Source organism: Oryx dammah, unplaced genomic scaffold (genome assembly GCF_014754425.2).
Source record: "Oryx dammah isolate SB20612 unplaced genomic scaffold, SCBI_Odam_1.1 HiC_scaffold_2, whole genome shotgun sequence".
In the NCBI taxonomy this organism is placed as follows: Eukaryota; Metazoa; Chordata; class Mammalia; order Artiodactyla; family Bovidae; genus Oryx; species Oryx dammah.
Window position 1 is genome coordinate 5,616,510 of NW_024070186.1, and position 23,178 is coordinate 5,639,687.

The following is a 23,178-nucleotide window of genomic DNA, read 5'->3' on the forward strand; positions in this document are numbered from 1 at the left end:
CTCAGATTCACGTCCATCGAGTCCGTGATGCCATCCAGCCATCTCATCCTCTGTCGTCCCCTTCTCCTCCTGCCCCCAATCCCTCCCAGCATCAGAGTCTAAAAATGAGTCAACTCTTCTCCTGAGGTGGCCAAAGTACTGGAGTTTCAGCTTTAGCATCATTCCTTCCAAAGAACACCCAGGACTGATCTCCTTCAGAATGGACTGGTTGGATCTCCTTGCAGTCGAAGGGACTCTCAAGAGTCTTCTCCAACACCACAGTTCAAAAGCATCAATTCTTCGGCACTCAGCTTTTAGTGGTGGGTAATATTCCACTGTGTCTATGCACCACATCTTCTTTATCCATTCCTCTGTCAGTGGACATTTGGGTTGTCTCCATGTCTTGGCCATCATAAACAGTGCTGCAGTGAACACTGGGGTGCATGTATCTTTTGGGGCCATGTTTTCCTTTGGATATATGCCCAGGAGTGGGATTGTAGGTTCATATGGTAGCTCTGTTTTTAGTTTTATAAGGAGCCTCCACGCTGTTCTCCATAGTGGCTCTACCAATTTACATTCCCACCAACAACTGCAAGAGGGTTCCCTTCTCTTCACACCATATCTAGAATTTTCTGTTTGTAGATTTTTTTTGATGATAACCATTCTGACCAGTATGAGGTGAAATCTCATTGTAGTTTTCATTTGCATTTCTCAAACGACTGGCAATTTTGAACACCTTTCAACATGCCTATTGGTGATGTGTATACCCTTTATAGAGAAATGTCTCTTCAGGTCTTCTGCCCATTTTTTGAGTGGCTTGTTTGTTTTAATGCTATTAAGTGTCATAAGCTGTTTGTAAACTTTGGAGACTAATTACTTATCAGTCACATCATTTGCAAACATTTTCTCCCAATCTGTGAGTTGTCTTTTTATTTTGTTCATTGTTTCCTTTGATATGCAAAAGCTTTTGAGTTTCAGTGGGTTCCATTTGTTTATTTTTGCTTTCATTTCCATTATTCTGGGAGGTAGATTTTAAAAGATGATGCTGTGGTTTATGTCAGAGAGTGGTCTGCCTATATTTTCCTCTAAGAGTTTGTTATTTGTGGACTTTCTGATGATGGCCATTCTGACAGGTGTGAAGGGATATCTCACTGTGGTTTTGATCTATATGTCTCTGATGATTAGCAATGTTGAGCATCTTTTCCGTGCCCGTTGGCCATCTGTATGTCATCTTTATACAAAGGTCTCCTTGCCTTCTGTTTATTTTTTTCACTGAGTTGTTTTTTAATATCGAGTTGTATGAGCTGTTTGTATGTTGTGAATATTAACCCTTTATCATTTATACCATTTCTAAATACTTTCTCCTATTCAGTAGGTTGTCTTTTTGCTTTGTCAGTGGTTCCCTTTGCTGTACAAAAGCTTTTCATTTTAATTATGTCCCATTTCTTTATTTTTGCTTTCTTCTTGCTTTGCCTTAGGAGCCAGATCCAAAAATTATATCTACAACTTATGTCAAAGAGTATGTAGCCTATGTTCTCTTATAGGAGTTTTGTGGTTTCTGGCCTTACAGTTGAGTCTTTAACTGATTTTGACTTTATTTTTGTATATGGTGTGAGGAAATGTCCTGATTTCATTGTTTTTGTATGTAGCTGTCCAGTTTTCCCAGCACCACTCATTGAAGAGATTATCTTTTCTCTATTGTGCATTCTTGCCTCTTTTGTCATAGATAGGTTAACTGACCACAAGGGTGTGGGCTTATCTGTGGGCTCTCTATTCTGCTTCATTGATCTATATGACTGTCTTTGTGCCAGTACCTTGCTGTTTTGATTACTGTAACTTTGTAGTATAGTCTGAAGTCTGTGAGTATGGTATCTCCAGCTTTGTTCTTTTTCTAGCTTTCTTTGGCAATTCAGGGTCTTTTGTGGTTTCATATGAATTTTAGGACTACTGTAGTTCTGTGAAAAATGATTTTTAGACGTAGGTAGCTACGTAGACGTAGATTCATTAAACATAGATAGAGATAGAGATTCATTAAATCCATAGATTGCTTTGGATAGTACGGACATTTTAACAATATTAATTCTTCTAATTCATGAACATGAGATATTTTCCATTTATTTGTATCATCTTTAATTTCCTTCATTTATCAACATTTTATAGTTTTCAGGATATAGATCTTTAGCTTCCTTGGTTAAGTTTATTTCTAGCTATTTTATTCTTTTGGATGTGATTTTAAACAGATTGTTTTCTTGTTTTCTCTTTCTGATAGTTCACTATCAGTGCAGAGAAAAATAACAGATTTCTGTATATTAGTCTTGCATCATACAATTTTACTGAATTCATTTATCCTAATAGTTTTGGTAGAGAGTTTTCTATATATAGTATCATGTCATCTGCAAATTGTGACAGTTCTACTTCTTCCCTTCCGATTTGGATTCCTTTTATTTCTTATTCTTGAGATTTCTCTCACCAGGACTTTCAATACTATGTTAAATACAAGCGTCAAGAGTGGGCATCATTGTCTTGTTCCTGGGGATTTAAAATAAAACCTTTCAGCTTTTCAACCTTTCATATGATGTTAGCTGTGGGTTTGTCACAAATGAGACAAACTTATGAAAAACTTATCTTTTATTATGTAGAGATATGCTTCCTCCATATCCACATTTTTGTTTTGTTTTCAATTTATTTTTGCTAATTGAAGTCTAGAGATTTAAGTGTTGTATTAGTTTCTGGTGTACATCAAACTCATTCAGTTATATGTGTGTATGTGTTCTTTTTAGGATTGTTTTCCCATATAGGTTATTACAAAATATTGAGATAGTAACCTGTGCTGTGAAGTTTTTATCATGGCTGTATGTTGAATTTTGTCAAATGCTTTTTCTGCATCTGCTGAGGTGATCATGTGGTTTTTATCATTCCTTTTGTTAATGTGGTGTATCATACTGATTGATTTGTGGATATTGAGCACTCTTGCATCCCTAGAATAAATCCCACTTGATCATAGTGTATGATCCTTTTTGTGTATTATTGAATTAGGCTTGCTAATATTTTATTGAGGGGTTTGCATCTATATTCATCAGGGATATTGGCCTATAAGTTTCTTTTTTGTGTGTCTTTGTCTGGTTTTGGTGTGAGCATAATGGTGGTCTTGTGGAATGAATTTGAAAGTGTACCCTTCTCTTCAATTTTTTGGAATAGTTTGAGAAGGATAGGTATTAGTACTTCTTTGTATGTTTGGTAGTATTCCCCCAAGAGGCTGATCAGTCCTGGGCTTTTGTTTGCTGGGAGTTTTTTTTAATGACTAATTCAGTTTTACTGCTAGTGACCACTCCATTCAGACTGTGTATTTCTTCCTGATTCAATTGAAAAATTGCATAGTTCTAGAAACTTATCCATTTCTTCTAGGTTGTCTATTTTATGGACATGTAACTGATTTTTAAAAAAAAATTCATTGGAGTATAATGAATTTACAGTGTGTGTTAGCTTCTGCTGTACAACAAAGGGAGTTAGTTATACATATACGTATATCTGGCTTCCCAGATAGTGCTAGTGGTAAAGAACAGGAGACATAAGAGATATGGTCTTGATTCCTGACTCAGGAATGTCCCCTGGAGAAGGAAATGGCAACTGACTCCAGTATTCTTGCTGTGAGAATCCAATGGACAGAGGATCCTGGCCAGCTACAGTCTAGGTGTTCCAAAGAGTCAGACACAACTGAAGCAATGCAGCGTGCACACATCACACACACACATATATCCACTCTTTTCAGATACTTTTCCCTTATCGGTCATTATAGAGTGTTGAGTAGAGTTCCTCGTGCTATACGGTAGGTCCTTATTAGTTACCTGTTTAATAAATGGTAGTGTGTATGACATGAAACTGTGGATTGTGGTATCTCATGATGTTTTGTATCTCTGTGATGTCAGTTGTAATTTCTTCTTTTTCATTTCTACCTCTTCCTCTTCTACCAGAACATTCATGAAATATTTGTTCTTATGTTTTAACTAAGTATGTCGATTGGCCTTTTTTTTTTTTTTTTTAAGTCAAAGCAGTGATTCTGGTGACAGAGCACGTAATGATTAGCCAACTCCAGGGTTGTAAGCTCAAAAGGAAAGAAATGTCCATTTAACTAATATTCACAGATCCTGATACACTATTGCCAAGAGCTCTAGAAGAGGTTTTGTTGGTATTTTAGGGTTAAAGTATATTACATAGCATTGTTATTGCATAGACAAATATAATATCTATGCTTTGGACTGCACTTCCAATTTTATATTTAGTAATTTGATTAAGAATTTGATATGATAAAAAATTCCAAGAAGAATGTGAAGCTAAGTTCCTGGTGGAGGATTGGAGATCCATACATGTTCAACACACTCCTAATATGTAAAATCCTGATTTATAACTATGAATGTATTGATAAAAGTCTGGTACCTCAATGACACCTACTGACCTGGGGAGTTCATCTTTCAGTGTCATAACTTTTTGCCTTTCATACTGTTCATGGGGTTCTCAAGGCAAGAATACTGAAGTGGTTTGCCATTTGCCTTCTCCAGTGGACCACGTTTTGTCAGAACTCTCCACCATGACCCGTCCATCTTGGGTGGCCCTACATGGCATGGTTCATAATTTCATTGAGTTAGACCAGGCTGTGGTCCATGCGATCAGTTTGATTACTTTCCTGTGACTGTGGTTTTCATTCTATCTGCCCTCTGAGGGATAAGGATAAGAGGCTTATGGAAACTTCCTGACGGGAGAAACTGACTGTGGGGGAAAGTGGGTCTTGTTCTGATGGGCAGGGCCATGCTTAGTAAATCCTTAATCCAATTTTCTGTTGATGGGCAGGGCTGTGTTCCCTCCCTGTTGTCTGACCTGAAACCAAACTATGCATAACCTCAGATATGCAGATGACACCACCATTATAGTAGAAAGCAAAGAGGAAATGAGGAGCCTCTTGATGAAAGTGAAAGAGGAGAGTGAAAAAGTTGGCTTAAAATTCAACATTCAAAAAACTAAGATCACAGCATCCAGTCCCATCACTTCATGGCAAATAGATGGGGAAACAATGGAAACAGTGAGGAACTTTCTTTAGGGGGGTGTTCCAAACTCATTGCAGATGATGACTGCAGCCATAAAATGAAAAGACACTTGCTCTTTGGAAGAAAAGCTATGACCAACCTAGACAGCATGTTAAAAAGCAGAGATATTACTTTGCCAACAAAGGTCCACCTAGTCAAAGCTATGGTTTTTCCAGTAGTCATGTATGGATGTGAGAGTTGGACCATAAAAAAAGCTGAGCACTGAAGAATTGATGCTTTTGAACCATGGTGTTGGAGAAGACTTTTGAGAGTCCCTTGGACTGCAAAGACATCCAACCAGTCCATCCTAAGGGAAATCAATCCTGAATATTCATCGGAAGGACTGATGCTGAAGCTGAAACTCCAACACTTGGCCACCTGAAGTGAAGAACTGACTCATTTGAAAAGACCCTGATTCTGGGAAAGATTGAAGGCAGGAGGAGAGGGAACAACAGAGGATGAGATGGTTGGATGGCATCACTGACTCAATGGATATGTATTTGAGCAAGTTCTGGGAGTTGGTGATGAACAGGGAAGCCTGGTGTGCTATAGTCCAAGGGGTCACAAAGAGTCAGACATGACTGAGTAACTGAACTGAACTGACCTCAGCGACAGTTTTCGTAGAAATATCTCAAACAAGATGATCAGTTCTCATCTGTTAGAATGCCCAAGGTAAAAGTAACAGGAACTGGATTTACCTACCAATTGAAATAACCAAAGGAATATATATGTTTATTAGTTCATTTTATATACATATATAGGAAATGAAACAACAATTGTCAGGACACTGGACATCAGGAATAAAAGCTAGTGATCCCTGCAAGATGACAAGCAAATGAGATAGTCCCTACAATTGGTCCAGTTTACTGCCAAGGGTTTCCACGGCCTGGTACAGGAAAGGGAATTCAGGTGGAGCCCAGTGCACTCCTTGAGATGAGCAGACAAAGCTGAGAGCCTCAGGAGACCAAGGGATGAGAGTTCAAAGGACAGAGTACCAGAGAGGCATGAGCTGTGCAGAGAAACACAGAGCTCTGCAGAGGATGCCTCTTTGTTATTCATCAGAGTGCTGATAGCACAGGAAATGTGAGGAAATGACCCAACAGGGGAACATCCATCTAGAAAGGATTAGAGGATGATTTCCATTGCTCACAGGGTCAAGTATAGTGCCTTTTACCATTAGAGAGATGGGAAAAACTCATAATTTATAAAGCACTAGGGAGAAACTTCAGAAAGGTCTTATTTCAGTAGTAGGGAATAATTAGCCTTAAATTAAGTACCACTCTGGACATACTTAACAAATCATAATACCAATGCCCAAAAGGATCAAACTGTTTCCAAGTAGCTTAACTGCTTCCCCAAACAAAGTATATGAACATTTATAGGAATGTAAAAGTATCCCATATCCAAAAGCAAATTTCATGATGTCTGGCATAAAAAGCAGAAAAAACATATAATCAAAAGCACAATCACTCAAAACCAAATCAGAACTAACAAAGATGTTTAAAATTAGCAAATATACTAAAAGTTACTATAACTAAATTCTATATATTAAAAAGTTAAGTAGAAACATAGAAAAGGTAAAAAAAAAATTAAAATACATTTGTAGAGATGAAAGCTACCGTGTCTAGGGTGAACAATGCTCTGGATGGGATTAATAAGAAATTAGATTTGATAGAAGAGAAAACTGGTGACCTTGAATATGTAGCAATATAAATTATTCAAAATAAAACTCAAAGACAAAAATGATTTTTAAAAAAATGAGAAGACCCTCAGTGGGTTTCAATACCCTCTCTCAATAAGTGGCCAAAACACAGACAGAAAATCAGCAGGAAGAATATCATAGGCTTGAAGAACACTATCAATTAATTTGACCTAATTTATATTAACAGGACACTGCACACAATAATAGCAAATGCAAATCCTTTTCTTTTTTAAGGATAAAAATTTTCTGGAGTTTTTTTAAAATTAATTTTTGTTGAAATATAGTTGCTTTACTCACTGCTCTGCGGTGACCTAAATGGAAAGGAAATCCAAATAAGAGGAGGTATATATGTATATATATATATAGCTGATTCACTTTGCTGTGCAGCAGAAACTAACACAACATTATAAAGCAACTATATTCCAATAAAACTTAATCGTAAAAAATTCCAGAAATCCACATTGTTTTCAAGTACGTATGAAACATTTGCCAAGATAGACCACATTGTGTATCATAAAAACATTCTCAAAACTTTAAAGGATTCAAGTCATTCCAAGTATAGTCTCTGACCTAAGCAGAATTAAATTGAAATCAGTAACAGGAAAATCTTTTAAAAGATCCCAAAGTATTTGGAAACCAAGAAAGCCCTTCTAAATAACCCATGGTCAAAGAAGAAATCAAAGGGGAAATTAGCAAGTATTTTGAAAGTAATGAAAATAGAAATCACCATATATCAGAATTTGTGAGATTCCACTAAAGCAGTACTTTGGAGATCTTGCATAGCATTAAATCCCTATACTGGTAAAGAAGAAAGATTTCAAATCAGTGACATCAATTTTCATTTTGAGAAACCAGAAAAAGAGGAACAAGTTAAACAAAGTAAGGAGAAATAAGGAATAATAAAATTCAAACAGAAGTCAATGAAATAGAAAAGATAAAATAAATAAAATCAAAGTGTTTTTTCCTTTTTTTTTTTCTATAAGAGCAATTAAACGGGTCAAACTCACTTGTGAAAATGAAAATACAAATTACCAGCATCAGGAATGAGAAGAGACATATTCTACAGATATTAAAAGGATAGTCGGGGAACAGTGTCAGCAGTTTTTGCTTATGTGTGCGTGTACTCAGGCTTCCCCGATGGTGCAACTGGTAAAGAACCTGCCAGCCAGTGCAGATAGGAGACACGGCTTCCGACCCTGGGTCAAGACGATCCCCTGGAGGAGGGCATGGCTACCCACTCCAGCCTTCTTGCCTGGTGAACCCCATGGATAGAGGAGCCTGGGCATCTACAGTCCACAGGGTCACAAAGAGGTGAACACAACTGAAGTGACTTCGCATGCACGCTCCTGTGTGCTCAGCCACTCAATCGTGTCCAGCTCTTTCGTGACCCCATGGACTGTAGGTTTTGACTATTAATTAGACATTTTGGGTGAAATAGACAAATTACTTGCAGTACACGAATTACCAAAGCTCACTCAGGGAAAAGTAACTTAGATATTTGTTCCTAAACCTATTAATGAAAATTGAATTCATAGTTCAGAACTTTCCATAAGGAAAACTCCAGGCCAAGATGACTTCACTGATGAATTCAGCAAAACATTTAAGGAAGAAATAGTATCAATTCTACACAAACTCTCCCAGAATAGTAAAGAGAAAGGAACTCATTCTTTGAAGTCAAAACCACACAAAGACATTACATGAAAAGGAAACTACAGACCAACATTCCTTGTAAACATGGATGCAAAAATTCTAAACAAAACTTTAGCAAATCAAATCAACAATGTTAGATTAATTGTGGCAATCATTATATGTGTATACTTATATCAAAACACTGAATACTTTGTTATTAATTTTCCATCCAATTTTTAAAGTTTTTATTAAAATATAGTTGATTCACAATGTTGTGTTGGTTTCAGGTTTACAGCAACGTGATTCAGTTATAATACATATATTCATGTGTGTGTGTATATATTCTTTTAAAAATTCTTTTCCAGATAGGTTATGACAAGCTATTGAGTATAGGTCCATGTGTTATATGACATGCCCTTGTTGGATAGTAGTGTGTATATACGAATCCCAAACTCTTAATTTATCCTCCCCACATTTTCTCTTTGGTAACCATGTTCCTTTTCTGTATCTGCAAGTCTATTTCTGTTTTGTAAATAAATTCATATGTATCATATTTTAGATTCCACATATAAGCAGTATCGTAGGATGTTTGTCTTTCTGTGTCCGGGTTACTTCGTTTTGTGTGATAATCTCTAAATGAAGAATCCATCCATGTTGCGGCAAAGGGCATTGTTTCATTCTTTCTTATGGCTAAGTAATATTCTATTGTGTATATATACCACATCTTCTTTATCCGTTCATCTGTCAATGGACACAGGTTGCTTGCAAGTCTTGGCTATTGTAAATAGTCCTGCTATGAATATTAGGGTGCATGTATCCTTTCAAATAATAGTTTATTTCAGATATATGTTCCAGAGTATGGTTACTGGATCAAATGGTAACTCTATTTTTAGTTTTTTAAGGAACCTCCATACCGTTCTCCATAATGGCTATGCCAATTTATATTCTCACCAACAATTAAGAGGGTTCCTTTTTCCTTACACCCTGTCCATCATTTATTATTTGTAGAGTTTTTGATGAACATTGTGCACCTTACACACATACAAATTTTATTTATCAGAAATAATCCTATAATAGATAAAAAAGATAGTATGGAGTTGGCCCCAGGAATGCAGAAATCATTGCGCATTTGTAAGTCATCTGATAATATTTGCCCTGTTAACAACATCACTCATGATATTGTTTTTCTGCATTCTGTTTCAATATTAAACTTCTGTGGCATTCATAAAGGTTAATCAATTAATTTGTGAGGTTGTCCTGAGGATCAAGTTAAGTAATAGATGCAAAGCCTAAATAATGGGCGAAGCACAATCAGACAGAAATACATTTTTGCCAGTTAGGAATCTACCTCTTGCTTGATTAGGTTCACATACACATCTCTTTCATAGGAAAAAAAAAAGAACATTGATCTTGTCTTTCCTATATTTCTGAGCTGGCATTTCCTGTTGTGGCCTCACCAACCAGCCATTGTCCCCATGATTTTGGACATGATTTCATGACCCTTTAGAGATACTTGAAGTGCTGGCCTCCAACAAGATAAGAAGTTAGCATTAAAGTGTAAATTGAGGCACTATTTCCTTCATTGAGAAAGTCTTGCTACAATAATAATAAAATCAGTGAAATAATCTGTGTGCTTAGTGAGGTAGTTGACTTACATCATGGTGCAAGCTTCTTATCTTGTCACAGGCCAGTAAACTGTTTGTGGATTGGCACTTTGACTACCAAGGTCTTAGAGTATGTCGTGTCTTACACAGAATTTGGATTCTGAAGTCAGCATTTATACTTGCTCTCATTGCATCATACTGTGGCACATATTTTAAATGTGTATATAAGGATGTCATCAATAAATGTGACTTTGACATATTTACTTTTCTCTTGGGGTCATTGTGTATAATGAAATCTCATGCAATATGTACTCCAAATTTTGCAGCTAAAAAATAGTTTTAGTTACAACTAAAGTAGTAAAAATAGCTGTATGTTTCTTCCCTTGCTTATATGAAAATAGCAGGAGGATCAATCAATCCTTTGACAAAGATCAGAGATGGGGTAAGTTTCTTCACATGTGACAATATCTGTTGAATGATAATGGCTCTCCACACATTGTGTAGAGATGAACTTAGAGAATGTATCTGAGAACAAGTACTGATATTGACTAGTAACATCTACCATGGGTATGGGGATGATGTGTGATAATACCACATACTAAGTATTGCCATCCTTGGCTAGGAATGCCAAGTTTATCCTCCTACTAAAAACAGTGACTTGGGTTATTCTGTTGCAGGACATGAAAACCTTGGCAGAAAAGAAGAACCAGGTCTTACTTATGAAAGTAGAGATGCCTCTCTTCAAGAATATTACATGGATGTGGCTTTTCTCATAGATGCTTCCAAAAGAATAGGAAGTGATGAGTTTAAGGAAGTGAAAGCTTTTATAACCTCAGTGCTTGATTATTTTCATCTGGCCCCAGATCCACTGACCTCCACCTTAGGGGACAGAATAGCAGTCCTGACCTACTCTCCTCCAGGCTATATGCCCAACACAGAAAAATGCCCCGTCTACCTAGAATTTGATTTGGTCACTTATAACAATATACACCAAATGAAGCATCATCTCCAAGACTCCCTTCAGCAGCTCAATGGAGATGTTTTTATAGGCCATGCCCTTCAGTGGACACTGGACAATGTCTTTGTAGGAACTCCCAACCTGAGGAAAAACAAAGTTATCTTTGTTATATCTGCTGGTGAAACCAACCCTTTAGACAGGGAAGTCTTAAGAAATATATCTCTGAGGGCAAAGTGTCAGGGCTACTCCATATTTGTGTTTTCTTTTGGTCCTCTACACGATGACAAGGAATTAGAAGAATTAGCCAGCCACCCACTGGATCATCACTTAGTCCAGCTTGGCCGAATCCACAAGCCAGATTTGAACTATATCATCAAATTTGTCAAGCCATTTGTTCATTCAATCAGACGTAAGTCATTAAACTTTTCTTTTCTGTTGCTTTTGCAATAGATATCTCTGTATACAATCCACCAGTAACATGATTCTCACTTTTGTCAAGAGTGGTGGAGCCTTAGGTGTGAGTAGGAGGCGATGAGAAAACCCCAGAGAAAACCCCAGATCCTAGTGACCTTGAGCTCCGCTGTCTCACTGTCAAGAAACTAATAAGTGTCTTTTAACCCCAACCTGTGAGGGTTTATTATGTGTCAAGTCTTTTAAAGGACTGGATCATTTAATCCTCAGGATGGCCCTCAAAGGAGAGTAGTAATATCCCCATTTTACAAGTGAGAAAACTGAGGTTCAGAGACATTAAATCAGTTGCTCAAATGCTCACAGTTAATAGTTAGCAAATTCTAGACTCAATCCTATGCATTCTGACCCAAAGTTGTGCTCTTGTCCATTAAGCTATAGTTTAATTACTAAGCCTTAATGATAGTATTACAGTGACATCACTTTAATAAGTAATACTCCACTCCCACCACCTTCCACCTACTCCAAGGACTTCTGTTTTACCTTGTCACTGTAAGCCAACTTTGGTTCTGGCTTGAATTATTAAGAGCCAGGGGCATGAATCTCTTGTAGAGCCTCTGTCTGACAGCTGGCTCAGGCACAGCCAGACAAGGGGTTTGAGGGTATCTTTGCATAGTAGGCATTTGAGAGAGGCTTCCCAGTCTCTGTCCATGTGCCATAATTCCAGACATGGTTATGGTAGCAAACCTCAGAGCTATAGCATCAAGCCAGTCCTGGCTAGTGCTGGGAATTAGGAGTGCAGCAGAGACCACACTGAACATTTGTATGTAGCTCCTACAAGTTTAGTGGGAAATCACAGGAATACAGATTTTTCTGGTGTTCATAAAGCCCATGGCTCACAGAACCCTCAGAAATCTTGGCACTTAGGATTTATATTTAGTGGCAAGCTTGTCATTTGCAAAAAAAAAAAAAAAAAAAAAAGCCTTCTTCCAACCTCAAGATAAATAAGGCAGATAATTTCAATAGTTAATGCTGTCTTCTAGAAAGTCCTCCTTTCAGAAGGAGAGAAGCAGATGATAGAAGGGGTTAAGCGTTATCCTTGAATCATATCACAAGCCTGTAACACAGAGAGCATAATTTTTGACTGAATCACTGCTACATCTTGCTGACTTTGCCAATGAGGTTTTGCAAAGTCAGAAGGTGCATACTTTGCTGAGTCTCTTATAAAATTAATTTGCTCTTGGAAACACCCCCAACTACAGGAAAAGATGAACTGACTTTGGGTGACAGAATATGGAAGGGTAAAATTTAGACTAACTGTCCACTCTCTCTCTAGGTGCCATCAACAAATACCCCCCTGCAGACATGAAACCCAAATGTGTTAACATCACCTCTCCCACTCCAGAGAATAATGGCATAGGAAACACTGTATTGTGAGTTGACAAATTCACAGTTGGGGTCATATTACCACTAGAAAAAGTCCTTAAGAAAATAATTTGAAATAAATGGCATTTTAGTTTTCAGGATGCAAGTTTGCTTGTGGGGTATGCGTGTGTGTGTGCATGTGTGTGTGTTTTAAATGTTCCTGATTTGTGACAACATCACAGATCTGGTGTTAATAGCACATAGAATATGATGCATATTAGAAAGAACCATATTTCTGTTTCTGTAGTTTTTATGAAAGAAAGGGGCTATTGACACCTTATTAGTAACTATATAATATCATTCAAATGCTGGGTACTGTCAAAACAGAAAACTTATATATCAAAGGTTAGATGTACTAGTTTTAGAAAATAAGAAAAAAGATGAAAAAGAAAAACTCATAAAGTGGCAACAAAAACATACCTTTCTGAAACAGTACCCATATGGAGCCTGGCGGAAAGAATTCTTTTAAGTTTGATTTTGCAAAGTCCAATCCTAAGTACTCAGTAAAAATTCGGTAGTGAAAATAATATGGTTTGGAGCCCTAAACCATGGGCACAAATGTTTAATTTCCCTTTGGAATATTAAAAAGTTGCCCCTCCAGTCAGATTTCTTACACAAACTACATTTGGACTATTCCACTAACATGCATAAAATTGATTCCTGTTACCTTAACTGCCTGTAACTACACTGAATCCTGAAAGGGACTTGGTTAACCTATGTTCCATCACTTTTCTCTGTTACCTTAGCCTTCTTCCTGAGGTATATGAAATTGAGATGGAGAACAGTGAGCTTTCGGGTGAACCCGATTCCCAGCAGCAGCATTTCTTTGAATTAGGGAACAGTCATAGTAACAGTTCTGGTCTCACCACTGATTTGATCCAGAGGTTATACATACTCTTTTCATCTGGGGAACTGATGATGAGCAACAAGAAAGAGGCACATTCAGAAGAAATTACATCTCCAGCAAATGACAGACAAGATGAAAAAGGTAACCTTGAGTGCCGAAGAGCTGACAAGCCTGAAATGCCCTTGTTTGTCTGGATTTTCCCTGGTAGAAGATGAGTGATTAGAACTCATCAGGATGAATAGAGATGGCATAATAGAGCCATTTATCATCTAGGCTACGTGGGGTCCCCAAAACAAGGGGACAAAGGAGATGAAACTCTAGAAGGGTGAAAAGGGGGGGGCCACCGGTGTTGACAAAACCAGAACTAGACAAAAATGCCTGGGGTGAGTCAAGGCGTAGAAATATAAGAGGGGTGGGGGGAGGACCACAGGTCCTGGGGAGCAGGAGAAGCTCTGCCTTCTTAGGGAGATGGGCGAGGAGAGGAAGTGGATGTCAGCCTCCAGAATGTGAAGGCTGGGGGTCTGCTTTATCCCTTGTGACCAGCACATTCCTGGCTTGACGCGTAGGCTTCTGGCTGAGCCCCAGTGCAGCAGAGACCAGACAGGACACGGCTGCTTATGGTTCTGAGATCTCTGTGTGCTTCTTAGGGTGCATGGGGAAGTGGTTCTGAATGCACAGCTAAAGAGAAAATAGAGATGGAGAAGAGGCAGCCAGGACTGATTTCAGAGCAACTATTCACAATCTCTGCTGTGTACCAAAATCATGGGAGAAATTAGTTTAAAATAAATATTCCTGAATACCTACTAAAGGTGAAAATATGCATATCCTATGACCCAACAATTTTACTGCAATGTCTATACCCAACAGAAAAATATATGTATACTAAAGGTCAGGTATGAGAATGTTCAGAGCAGAATTATTTGTAACGGCCTCAAAGTGGTGACAGAGATGCCCAACAGTGATATGATATACATTTGTACAGTTATATAAAAAAGCACTATATATGAGTACATTGTGTACAGAATATACTCTATGTGCTGTGCTGTGCTTAGTCATGCAGTTGTGTCCAAATCGTTGCGACCCTATGGACTGAAGCCTGCTAGGCTCCTCTGTCCATGGGGATTCTCCAGGCAAGAATACTGGAGTGGGTTTCCATGCCCTTCTCCAGGGGATCTTCCCAACCCAGGGATCAAACGTAGGTCTCCCACATTACAGGCAGATTCTTTACCAGCTGAGCCACCAGAAAGACCCAAATACTATATACGTAAGTATCAGTTCAGTCATTTCAGTCACTCAGTCATGTCCGACTCTGCGACCCCATGAACTGCAGCATGCCAGGCCTCCCTGTCCATCACCAACTCCCAGAGTGCATTCAAACTCATGTCCATCGAGTCAATGATGCCATCCAACCATCTCATCCTCTGTTGCCCCCTTATTCTCCTGCTTGCAGTACTTCCCAGCATCAGGGTCTTTTCCAATGTCAGTTCTTTGCACCAGCTGGCAAAGTATTGAAGTTTCAGCTTCAGCATCAGTCCTTCCAATGAATAGTCAGACTGATTTTCTTTAGGATAGACTGGTTTGATCTCCTTGCAGTCCAAGGAACTCTCAAGAGTCTTCTCTAACACCACAGTTCAAAAGCATCAGTTTTTTGGTGTTCAGCCTTCTTTATGGTCCAACTGTCACATCTATACATGACTACTAGAAAAACCGTAGCTTTGACTAGATGGACCTTTGTCAGCAAAGTAATGTCTCTGCTTTTTACTATGCTGTCTAGGTTGGTCATAGCTTTTCTCCAAACAGCAAGCATCTTTTAATTTTATGGCTGCAGTCACCATCTGCAGTGAGTTTGGAGCCCCCCAAAATAAAGTTCTCGCTGTTTCCATTGTTTCCCCATCTATTTGCCATGAAGTGATGGGACTGGATGCCATGATCTTAGTTTTTTAAATGCTGAGTTTTATGCCAGCTTTTTCACTCTCCTCTGTTACTTTTATCAAGAGGCTCTTTAGTTCTTTTTCACTTTCTGCCATAAGGATGTTGTCATCTGCATATCTGAGGTTATTGATATTGCTCTTGGAAATCTTAATTTCAGCCTGTGCTTCATCCAGTCTGGTGTTTTGCATGATGTTCTCTGCATTATAAGTTAAATAAGCAGGGTGACGATATACAGCTATGACGTATTCCTTTCCCAGTTTGGAACCAGGTCATTGTTCCATGTCCAGTTCTAACTGTTGCTTCCTGACCTGCATACAGATTTCTCAGGAGGCAGGTAAGGTGGTCTGGTATTTCCATCTATTTAAGAATTTTCTACATTTTATTGTGATCCACACAGTTAGTCAATAAAACAGCAGCAGATGTTTTTCTGGAACTCTCTTGCTTTTTCAGTGATCCAGTGGATGTTGGCAATTTGACCTCTGGTTCCTATGCCTTTTCTAAATTCAGCTTGAATATCTGGAATGGAAGTTCATTTCACGCACTGTTGAAACCTGGCTTGGAGAATTTTCAGCATTACTTTGCTAGGATGTGAGATGAGTGCAGTTGTGCGGTAGTTTAAACATTCTTTGGCATTGCCTTTCTTTGGGATTGGAATGAAAACTGACCTTTTCTAGTCCTGTGGCCTCTGCTGAGTTTTCCAAATTTGCTGGCATATTGAGTGTAGCACTTTCACAGCATCATCTTTTAGGATTTGAAATAGCTCAACTGGAATTCCATCACCTCCACTAGCTTTGTTTGTAGTGATGCTTCCTAAGGCCCACTTGACTTTACATTACAGGATGTCTGGCTCTATGTGAGTGATCATATCTCAGTCCTTAAGATCGTTTTTGTACAGTTCTTCTGTGTATTCTTGCTATGTCTTCTTAATATCTTCTGCTTCTGTTAGGTCCATACCATTTCTGTCCTCTATTGATCACATCTTTGCATGAAATATTCCCTTAGTATCTATCGTTGTTTTGAAGAGACCTCTAGTCTTTCCGCTTCTATTATTTTTCTCTATTTCTTTTCATTGATCACTGAGGAAGGCTTTCTAATCTCTCCTTGCTATTCTTTGTAACTCTGCATTCAAGTTGTTATATCTTTCCTCTTCTCCTTTGCCTATAGCTTCTCTTCTTTTCTCAGCCATTTGTAAGGCCTCCTCAGACAACCATTTTGGCTTTTTGCATTTCTTTTTCTTGCCAATGGTCTTGATCACTTCCTCCTGTACAATGTCACAAACCTCCATCTATTTTAGTGCTTCAGGCAATCTATCTATCAGATCTAATCCCTTGAATCTATTTTTCACTTGTATTGCATAATCGTAAGAGATTTAAATCATACTTGAATGGTCTACTTTGCCAACAGAGGTCCGTCTAGTCAAGGCTATGGTTTTTCCAGTGGTCATGTGAGAGTTGGACTGTGAAGAAAGCTGAGTGCCAAAGAATTGATGCTTTTGAACTGTGGTGTTGGAGAAGACTCTTGAGAGTCCCTTGGACTGCAAGGAGATCCAACCAGTCCATCCTGAAGGAGATCAGTCCTGGGTGTTCTTCAGAAGGACTGATGCTGAAGCTGAAACTCCAGTACTTTGGCCACCTCAGGAGAAGAGTTGACTCACTGGAAAAGACTCTGATGCTGGGAGGGATTGGGGGCAGGAGGAGAAGGGGACGACAGAGGATGAGATGGCTGGATGGCATCACAGACTCGATGGACACGAGTCTGAGTGAACTCCGGGAGTTGGTCATGGACAGGGAGGCCTGGCGTGCTGCGATTCATGGGGTCACAAAGAGTCGGACACGACTGAGCGACTGAAGTGACTGACTAACTGAGAGACTGTAGACTCCAGGTCTGGGTCACCTCAGGCCAAACAACTGACAGGGAGGGAGCTCAGCCCCACCCATCAGCAGACAATTTGATTAAAGTTTTACTGAGCACTGGCCATGCCCACAGAGAAAGACACAATTTTCCCCACAGCCAGTCCCTCCCATCAGGAAGCTTGCATAGCCTCTTATCCTCATCCACCAGAGGGCAGACAGAAGAAATAAGAACTATAGTCCCCGCAGCCTCCAGAACTAACACCACAATCACAATCACAGAAAGATAACCAAAATGAAAAGAAATAGGATTATGTGCCAGATGAAGGAATAAGATAAATCCCCAGAAAAATAAATAAAATGGAGGTATGCACCCACCCAGAAAAAGAATTCAGAATAATTATAGTGAAGATGATCCAGGATCTCAGAAAAAGAATGGAGAAGATGCGAGAATGTTTACCAAAGACCGAGAAGTACTAAGGCACAAACAGACAGAGATGAACAACACACTAGAAGGAATCGATAGTAGAATAACGGAGGCAGAAGAGCAGAAAAGTGATCTGGAACACAGAATGGTGGGAATCCATAGTGCAAAACAGAATGTAGAGTAAAAGTGAAAAGGAATGAAGACAGCCTAAGAGACCTCGGGGACAACATTAAACGCCCCAATATTCACATTATAGGGGTCCCAGAAGGTGAAGAGAAAGAGACAGGGACCAAAGAAGATGTTTAAAAATGAACAGTCTGGAAACTTGAACAATATAAAAAGGTCTAACATTTGTTTCATTGGTATTCTAGAAGGAAAGTAGAAAGGTATCCATTCAGGAAAAAAAAATTTTTTTTGAGAAAATAATGGCCAAAACTTCCCAAATTTGGTAAAAGACACAATGTTACAGATTTTAAAAGTTCAAAGAAAACCCCACTCAGACATACTAACATCAAACTGCTGAAAACGAAGGAGAAATACACAATCTGGAAGCAGTAGATTCCCTGGTGGCTCAGATGGTAAAGCCCCTGCCTGCAATGTGGGAGACCCGGGTTCGATTTATGGGTTGATTCCCATGGAGATGGGAAAGCTAACCCACTCCAGTATTCTTGCCTGAAAAATCCCATGGACAGACTAGCCTGGCGGGCTACAGTCCATGGGATCATAAAGAGTTGGACATGACTGAGCGATTAACCACAACAGTAGGGAATATAATTAACAGTGTAAGCACAGGAATTACAGGCGGAGTCTTTACCATCTGAGCCACCAGGGAAGCCCTCCACTTCTGTATGTGTGATGTATAATGAAAGAGAAAAATGGAGAAAACTTCTGAAGGGGAGAAATTATGAGAAACAACAATAAATGAGAAAGTTATTGATAATGCTTGCTTGATTGCAATCCTTCTGATTCTACTAATCTTGGCATTTTCAGCCATAAACTACCTTGAAATACCAGAGAATGTGATTTAATTGATATGAGTGTGGGCTTGGCAATTGAATGGTCAGCAAGTATCAGGCCGATTATAATGTGTAGACGCATTTGGGAAGCACAGATTTAGGGGGTTCTTTCCCATGCTTGGGCTGCCCCAGTGGCTCAGTGGTAAAGAATACACCTTGCAGTGCAGCAGCTGCAGGAGATGGTGGTTTGATCCCTGGGTGGGGAAGATCCCCCAGAGAAGGGCATGGCAACCCACTCCAGTATTCTTGCCTAGAGAATCCCATAGACAGAGGAGCCTGGTGGGCTACAGTCCGTGGGGTCGCAAAGAGTTGGACAGGACTGAGAAACTATCATCACTATAGAAGTGGATGCTTTCTTTAATCATTTCTCTCAGAGAAGTCTAGCTGACATTGATTTGGTGACTTGGTCAGCCTCGCTCCTTGAAGTCCGTCTGAGTCTCTTCAGAAAATCTCACGTTGGCTTTCCTCTTAGGCTTATGAGAAATTGGCATTTGAAATTCAAAAAAGCTTTAGAAATCTCTAAGCTGTACTGTGTCTTTTTATAGGTAAGGACGTAGAAGATGCAGACATCTGAAGTGTCTTCCCAAAGAACATCACAGCACCTACTGCTTTGTCACAGTGATTCATACTCTATAATTATGTTTATAAAACAAAAGTACACCTTAAAGCTTGAAAAGGAGATAATAAAACCTACCTCTGGGTTGCTGAAAGGTTGGATATGATACCTTTGAAGCTCAGACTACACACTGTGCCTGGTACATAATCAACTAGGCTTGTCCTGTGAATTACCTGCCTGGTAATATGTTTGACAATTAAAAATAAAAATCTATTGTGAAGAACAGTCAGAATTTACACTGCTTTGCTCATTTTTGTTTTCCCAAAGAGAGTGGGCTTTTCTTTTTACCTGCCCATTTTTTCTGATGTTTTCATTTTAGCCACCTACTTAATATACACACTTTCTATTTGCTCATCATAATGTACATTTGAAAGGTTTTGATGTTCGTTTTGAAAAGTGTATCTGTATTCATTTTTCCATTATGCCAACCCAGGGACTCTTTCTTAGCCTTTATTTTTCCATCATTGAGTGCATTGTCTCTCAAAGTGTGGTCCCTGGACCAAGAACATCAGCATCATCTAGGAATTCATCAGAAATGCAGATTCTTGGAGTCTACCAAAGACCTACTAAGTCAGAAGCTTGGGTCAGGGCCTTCCAAATGACTTTGATGCAGGCGAGAGTTTGCCAACCACTGACCTAATGTATAGACCTTGAGTTTGAATTAGTCTTCTTAATGGGGGTCCTGTCACTAGATATTAGAAGTATTTGGGAAAAATCATGTTTCTGTAAAATACTAATAAGTAGGTGGTTTTTTTTTTTTTTTTGCATGATTTCTCATTGACTTTAATGAGCTCCTTTTCATTGTAATTCTGAGAGAAGGAAGGGCTAATAGTCAGCCACTTTGACCACTTTGATTTTGTTTCAGGGAGCATCTTTTCAGACTCATGTTTTATAGAAACCACTTTGGGAAACAGTAGTTGAAAGAATGAATCCAGAGGAACAGACACGAATTTGAATCTTATTTCTGCCATTACTGGTCATTTGATCTTGGGCACATTGTTTTGCCTAAGAGTCTGTTCTCCACCTGGGGTAACAGTACCCTACATCATAGGTTAATGTGTGCAGTAAACGAACGTAAAGTGCTTTAAACAGCAGTTTGCAAAGAGTAAAAGTTTAATAAATGTTAGGTATTGTTTAAGATGATGATGATGATGATGATGATGATGGCAGCCATAGTGGAAAGAAGGCTAAACTGAAAATAAGGAGATCCAGATGCTAGTTTTGGTTCTGTTGGTAACTAGCATTGTGTTCATGAAAAGTCACCTGATTGCCCTGGTCCTCAACTTTCTTTTTTGTATTATGGAGGCACCTGGGCAAGGCTACTGTATTTTATACTTTAGGGACACTGGGGGACATACAAAGACTTTCAAATGCATGGATTTCTAAGAAATAGTACTAAAGGACTCTATCTACCTGAGGATGGTTACATATGAAGAATCATGGAGATCTTCTTTCCTGTATCCCCTTTTACAAATGCCCCCATGTCACACACACACACACACACAAATGGCATATTTCTCAGTCATTCTAAATGTTTGTATGACAATTTCCCAGGTGTAAAGTCTTCTTAGGGAGGCACAGGCTGGAGGACGTGTTGTCAAACAAAGTGCCAATTAAATATTGGATCTGTTCTATACATATGTGTCTCCTTTGCTGTCTCACATACAGGGTCATCGTTACCATCTTTCTAAATTTCATATATGTGCATTAGTATACTATATTGGTGTTTTTCTTTCTGGCTTACTTCACTCTGTGTAATAGGCTCCAGTTTCATCCACCTCATTAGAACTGATTCAAATGTCTTCTTTTTAATGGCTGAGTAATACTCCATTGTGTATCTGTACCACAGCTTTCTTATCCATTCGTCTGATGATGGACATCTAGGTTGCTTCCATGTCCTGGCTATTATAAACAGTGCTGCAATGAATATTGGGGTACACGTGTCTCTTTCAATTCTGGTTTCCTCGGTGTGTATGCCCAGCAGTGGGATTGCTGGCTCATAAGGCAGTTCTATTTCCAGTTTTCTAAGGAATCTCCACACTGTTCTCCATAGTGGCTCTACTAGTTTGCATTCCCACCAACAGTGTAAGAGGGTTTCCTTTTCTCCACACCCTCTCCAGCATTTATTGCTTGTAGACTTTTAGATCGCAGCCATTCTGACTGGCATGAGATGGTACCTCATTGTGGTTTTGATTTGCATTTCTCTGATAATGAGTGATGTTGAGCATCTTTGCATGTGTTTGTTAGCCATCTGTATGTCTTCTTTGGAGAAATGTAAGTTTAGTTCTTTGGCCCATTTTTCATTGGGTCGCTTATTTTTCTGGGATTGAGCTACAGGAGTTGCTTGTATATTTTTGAGATTAGTTGTTTGTCAGTTGCTTCATTTGCTTATTTTCTCCCATTCAGAAGGCTGTCTTTTCACCTTGCTTAGAGTTTCCTTTGTTGTGCAGAAGCTTTTAATTTTAATTAAGTCCCCTTTGTTTAGTTTTGCTTTGATTTCCAGTATTCTGGGAGGTGGGTCATAGAGGATCCTGCTGTGATGTATGTCGGAGAGTGTTTTGCCTATGTTCTCCTCAAGGAGTTTTATAGTTTCTGGTCTTACGTTTAGATCTTTAATCCATTTTGAGTTTATTTTTGTGTGTGATGTTAGAAAGTGTTCTAGCTTCATTCTTTTACAAGTGGTTGACCAGTTTTCCCAGCACCACTTGTTAAAGAGATTGTCTTTTCTCCATTGTATAGTCTTGCCTCCTTTGTCAAAGATAAGGTGTCCGTAGGTCCGTGGATTTATCTCTGGGCTCTCTATTTTGTTCCTTTGATCTATATGTCTGTCTTTGTGTCAGTACCATACTGTCTTGTACTGTGTCCTTGTAGTAGAGCCTGAAGTCAGGCAGGTTGATTACTCCAGTTCCATTCTTCTTTCTCAAGATTGCTTTGGCTATTCGAGGTTTTTTGTATTTCCATACAAATTGTGAAATTATTTGTTTTAGCTCTGTGAAAAATACCGTTGGTAGCTTGATAGGGATTGTATTGAATCTATAGATTGTTTTGGGTAGTATACTCATTTTTACTATATTGATTCTTCCAACCCATGAACATGGTCTCTTTCTTCATCTATTAGTGTCCTCTTTGATTTCTTTCACCAGTGTTTTATAGTTTTCTATATATGGGTCTTTTGTTTCTTTAGGTAGATATATTCCTAAGTATTTTATTCTTTTTGTTGCAATGGTGAATGGAATAGTTTCTTTAATTTCTGTTTCTATTTTCTCATTATTAGTGTATATGAATGCAAGGGATTTCTGGGAGAGGGAGAGGGTGGGATGATTTGGGAGAATGGCAGTGAAACATGTATAATATCATACATGAAATGAATCGCCAGTCCAGGTTCGATGAGTGATACAGGATACTTGGGGCTGGTGCACTGGGATGACCCAGAGGGATGGTATGGGGAGGGACGTGGTGCGGGGGGGGTTCAGGATGGGGAACACGTGTACATCTGTGGTGGATTCATGTTGCTGTATGGCAAAACCAATACAATATTGTAAAGTAATTAACCTCCAATTAAAATAAATAAATTTATATTAAAATCTTCAAAAAAAAAGGAACTAAGCAGAAAAAACAAACAAATAAATAAATATTGGATCTGTAGTCCTTCTTTACACCAGGTAAGAATTCAGATCTTTCCCATCCTGTACATGTTTCTGTTACAG

The 23,178-nt window shown here is 38.8% G+C and overlaps 1 protein-coding gene across 1 annotated transcript in view; it reads left to right on the top strand.

Annotated features, from left to right (window-relative positions):
- Window positions 1-23,178, top strand: part of COL6A5 (collagen type VI alpha 5 chain) — a 130,590-nt gene that overhangs the window by 103,794 nt on the left and 3,618 nt on the right. The window contains exons 38-40 of the mRNA XM_040247139.1: window positions 10,670-11,359; window positions 12,695-12,791; window positions 13,530-13,771. Coding sequence (XP_040103073.1) covers window positions 10,670-11,359; window positions 12,695-12,791; window positions 13,530-13,771 — 1,029 coding nt within the window. The remainder of the gene's footprint in view (window positions 1-10,669; window positions 11,360-12,694; window positions 12,792-13,529; window positions 13,772-23,178) is intronic.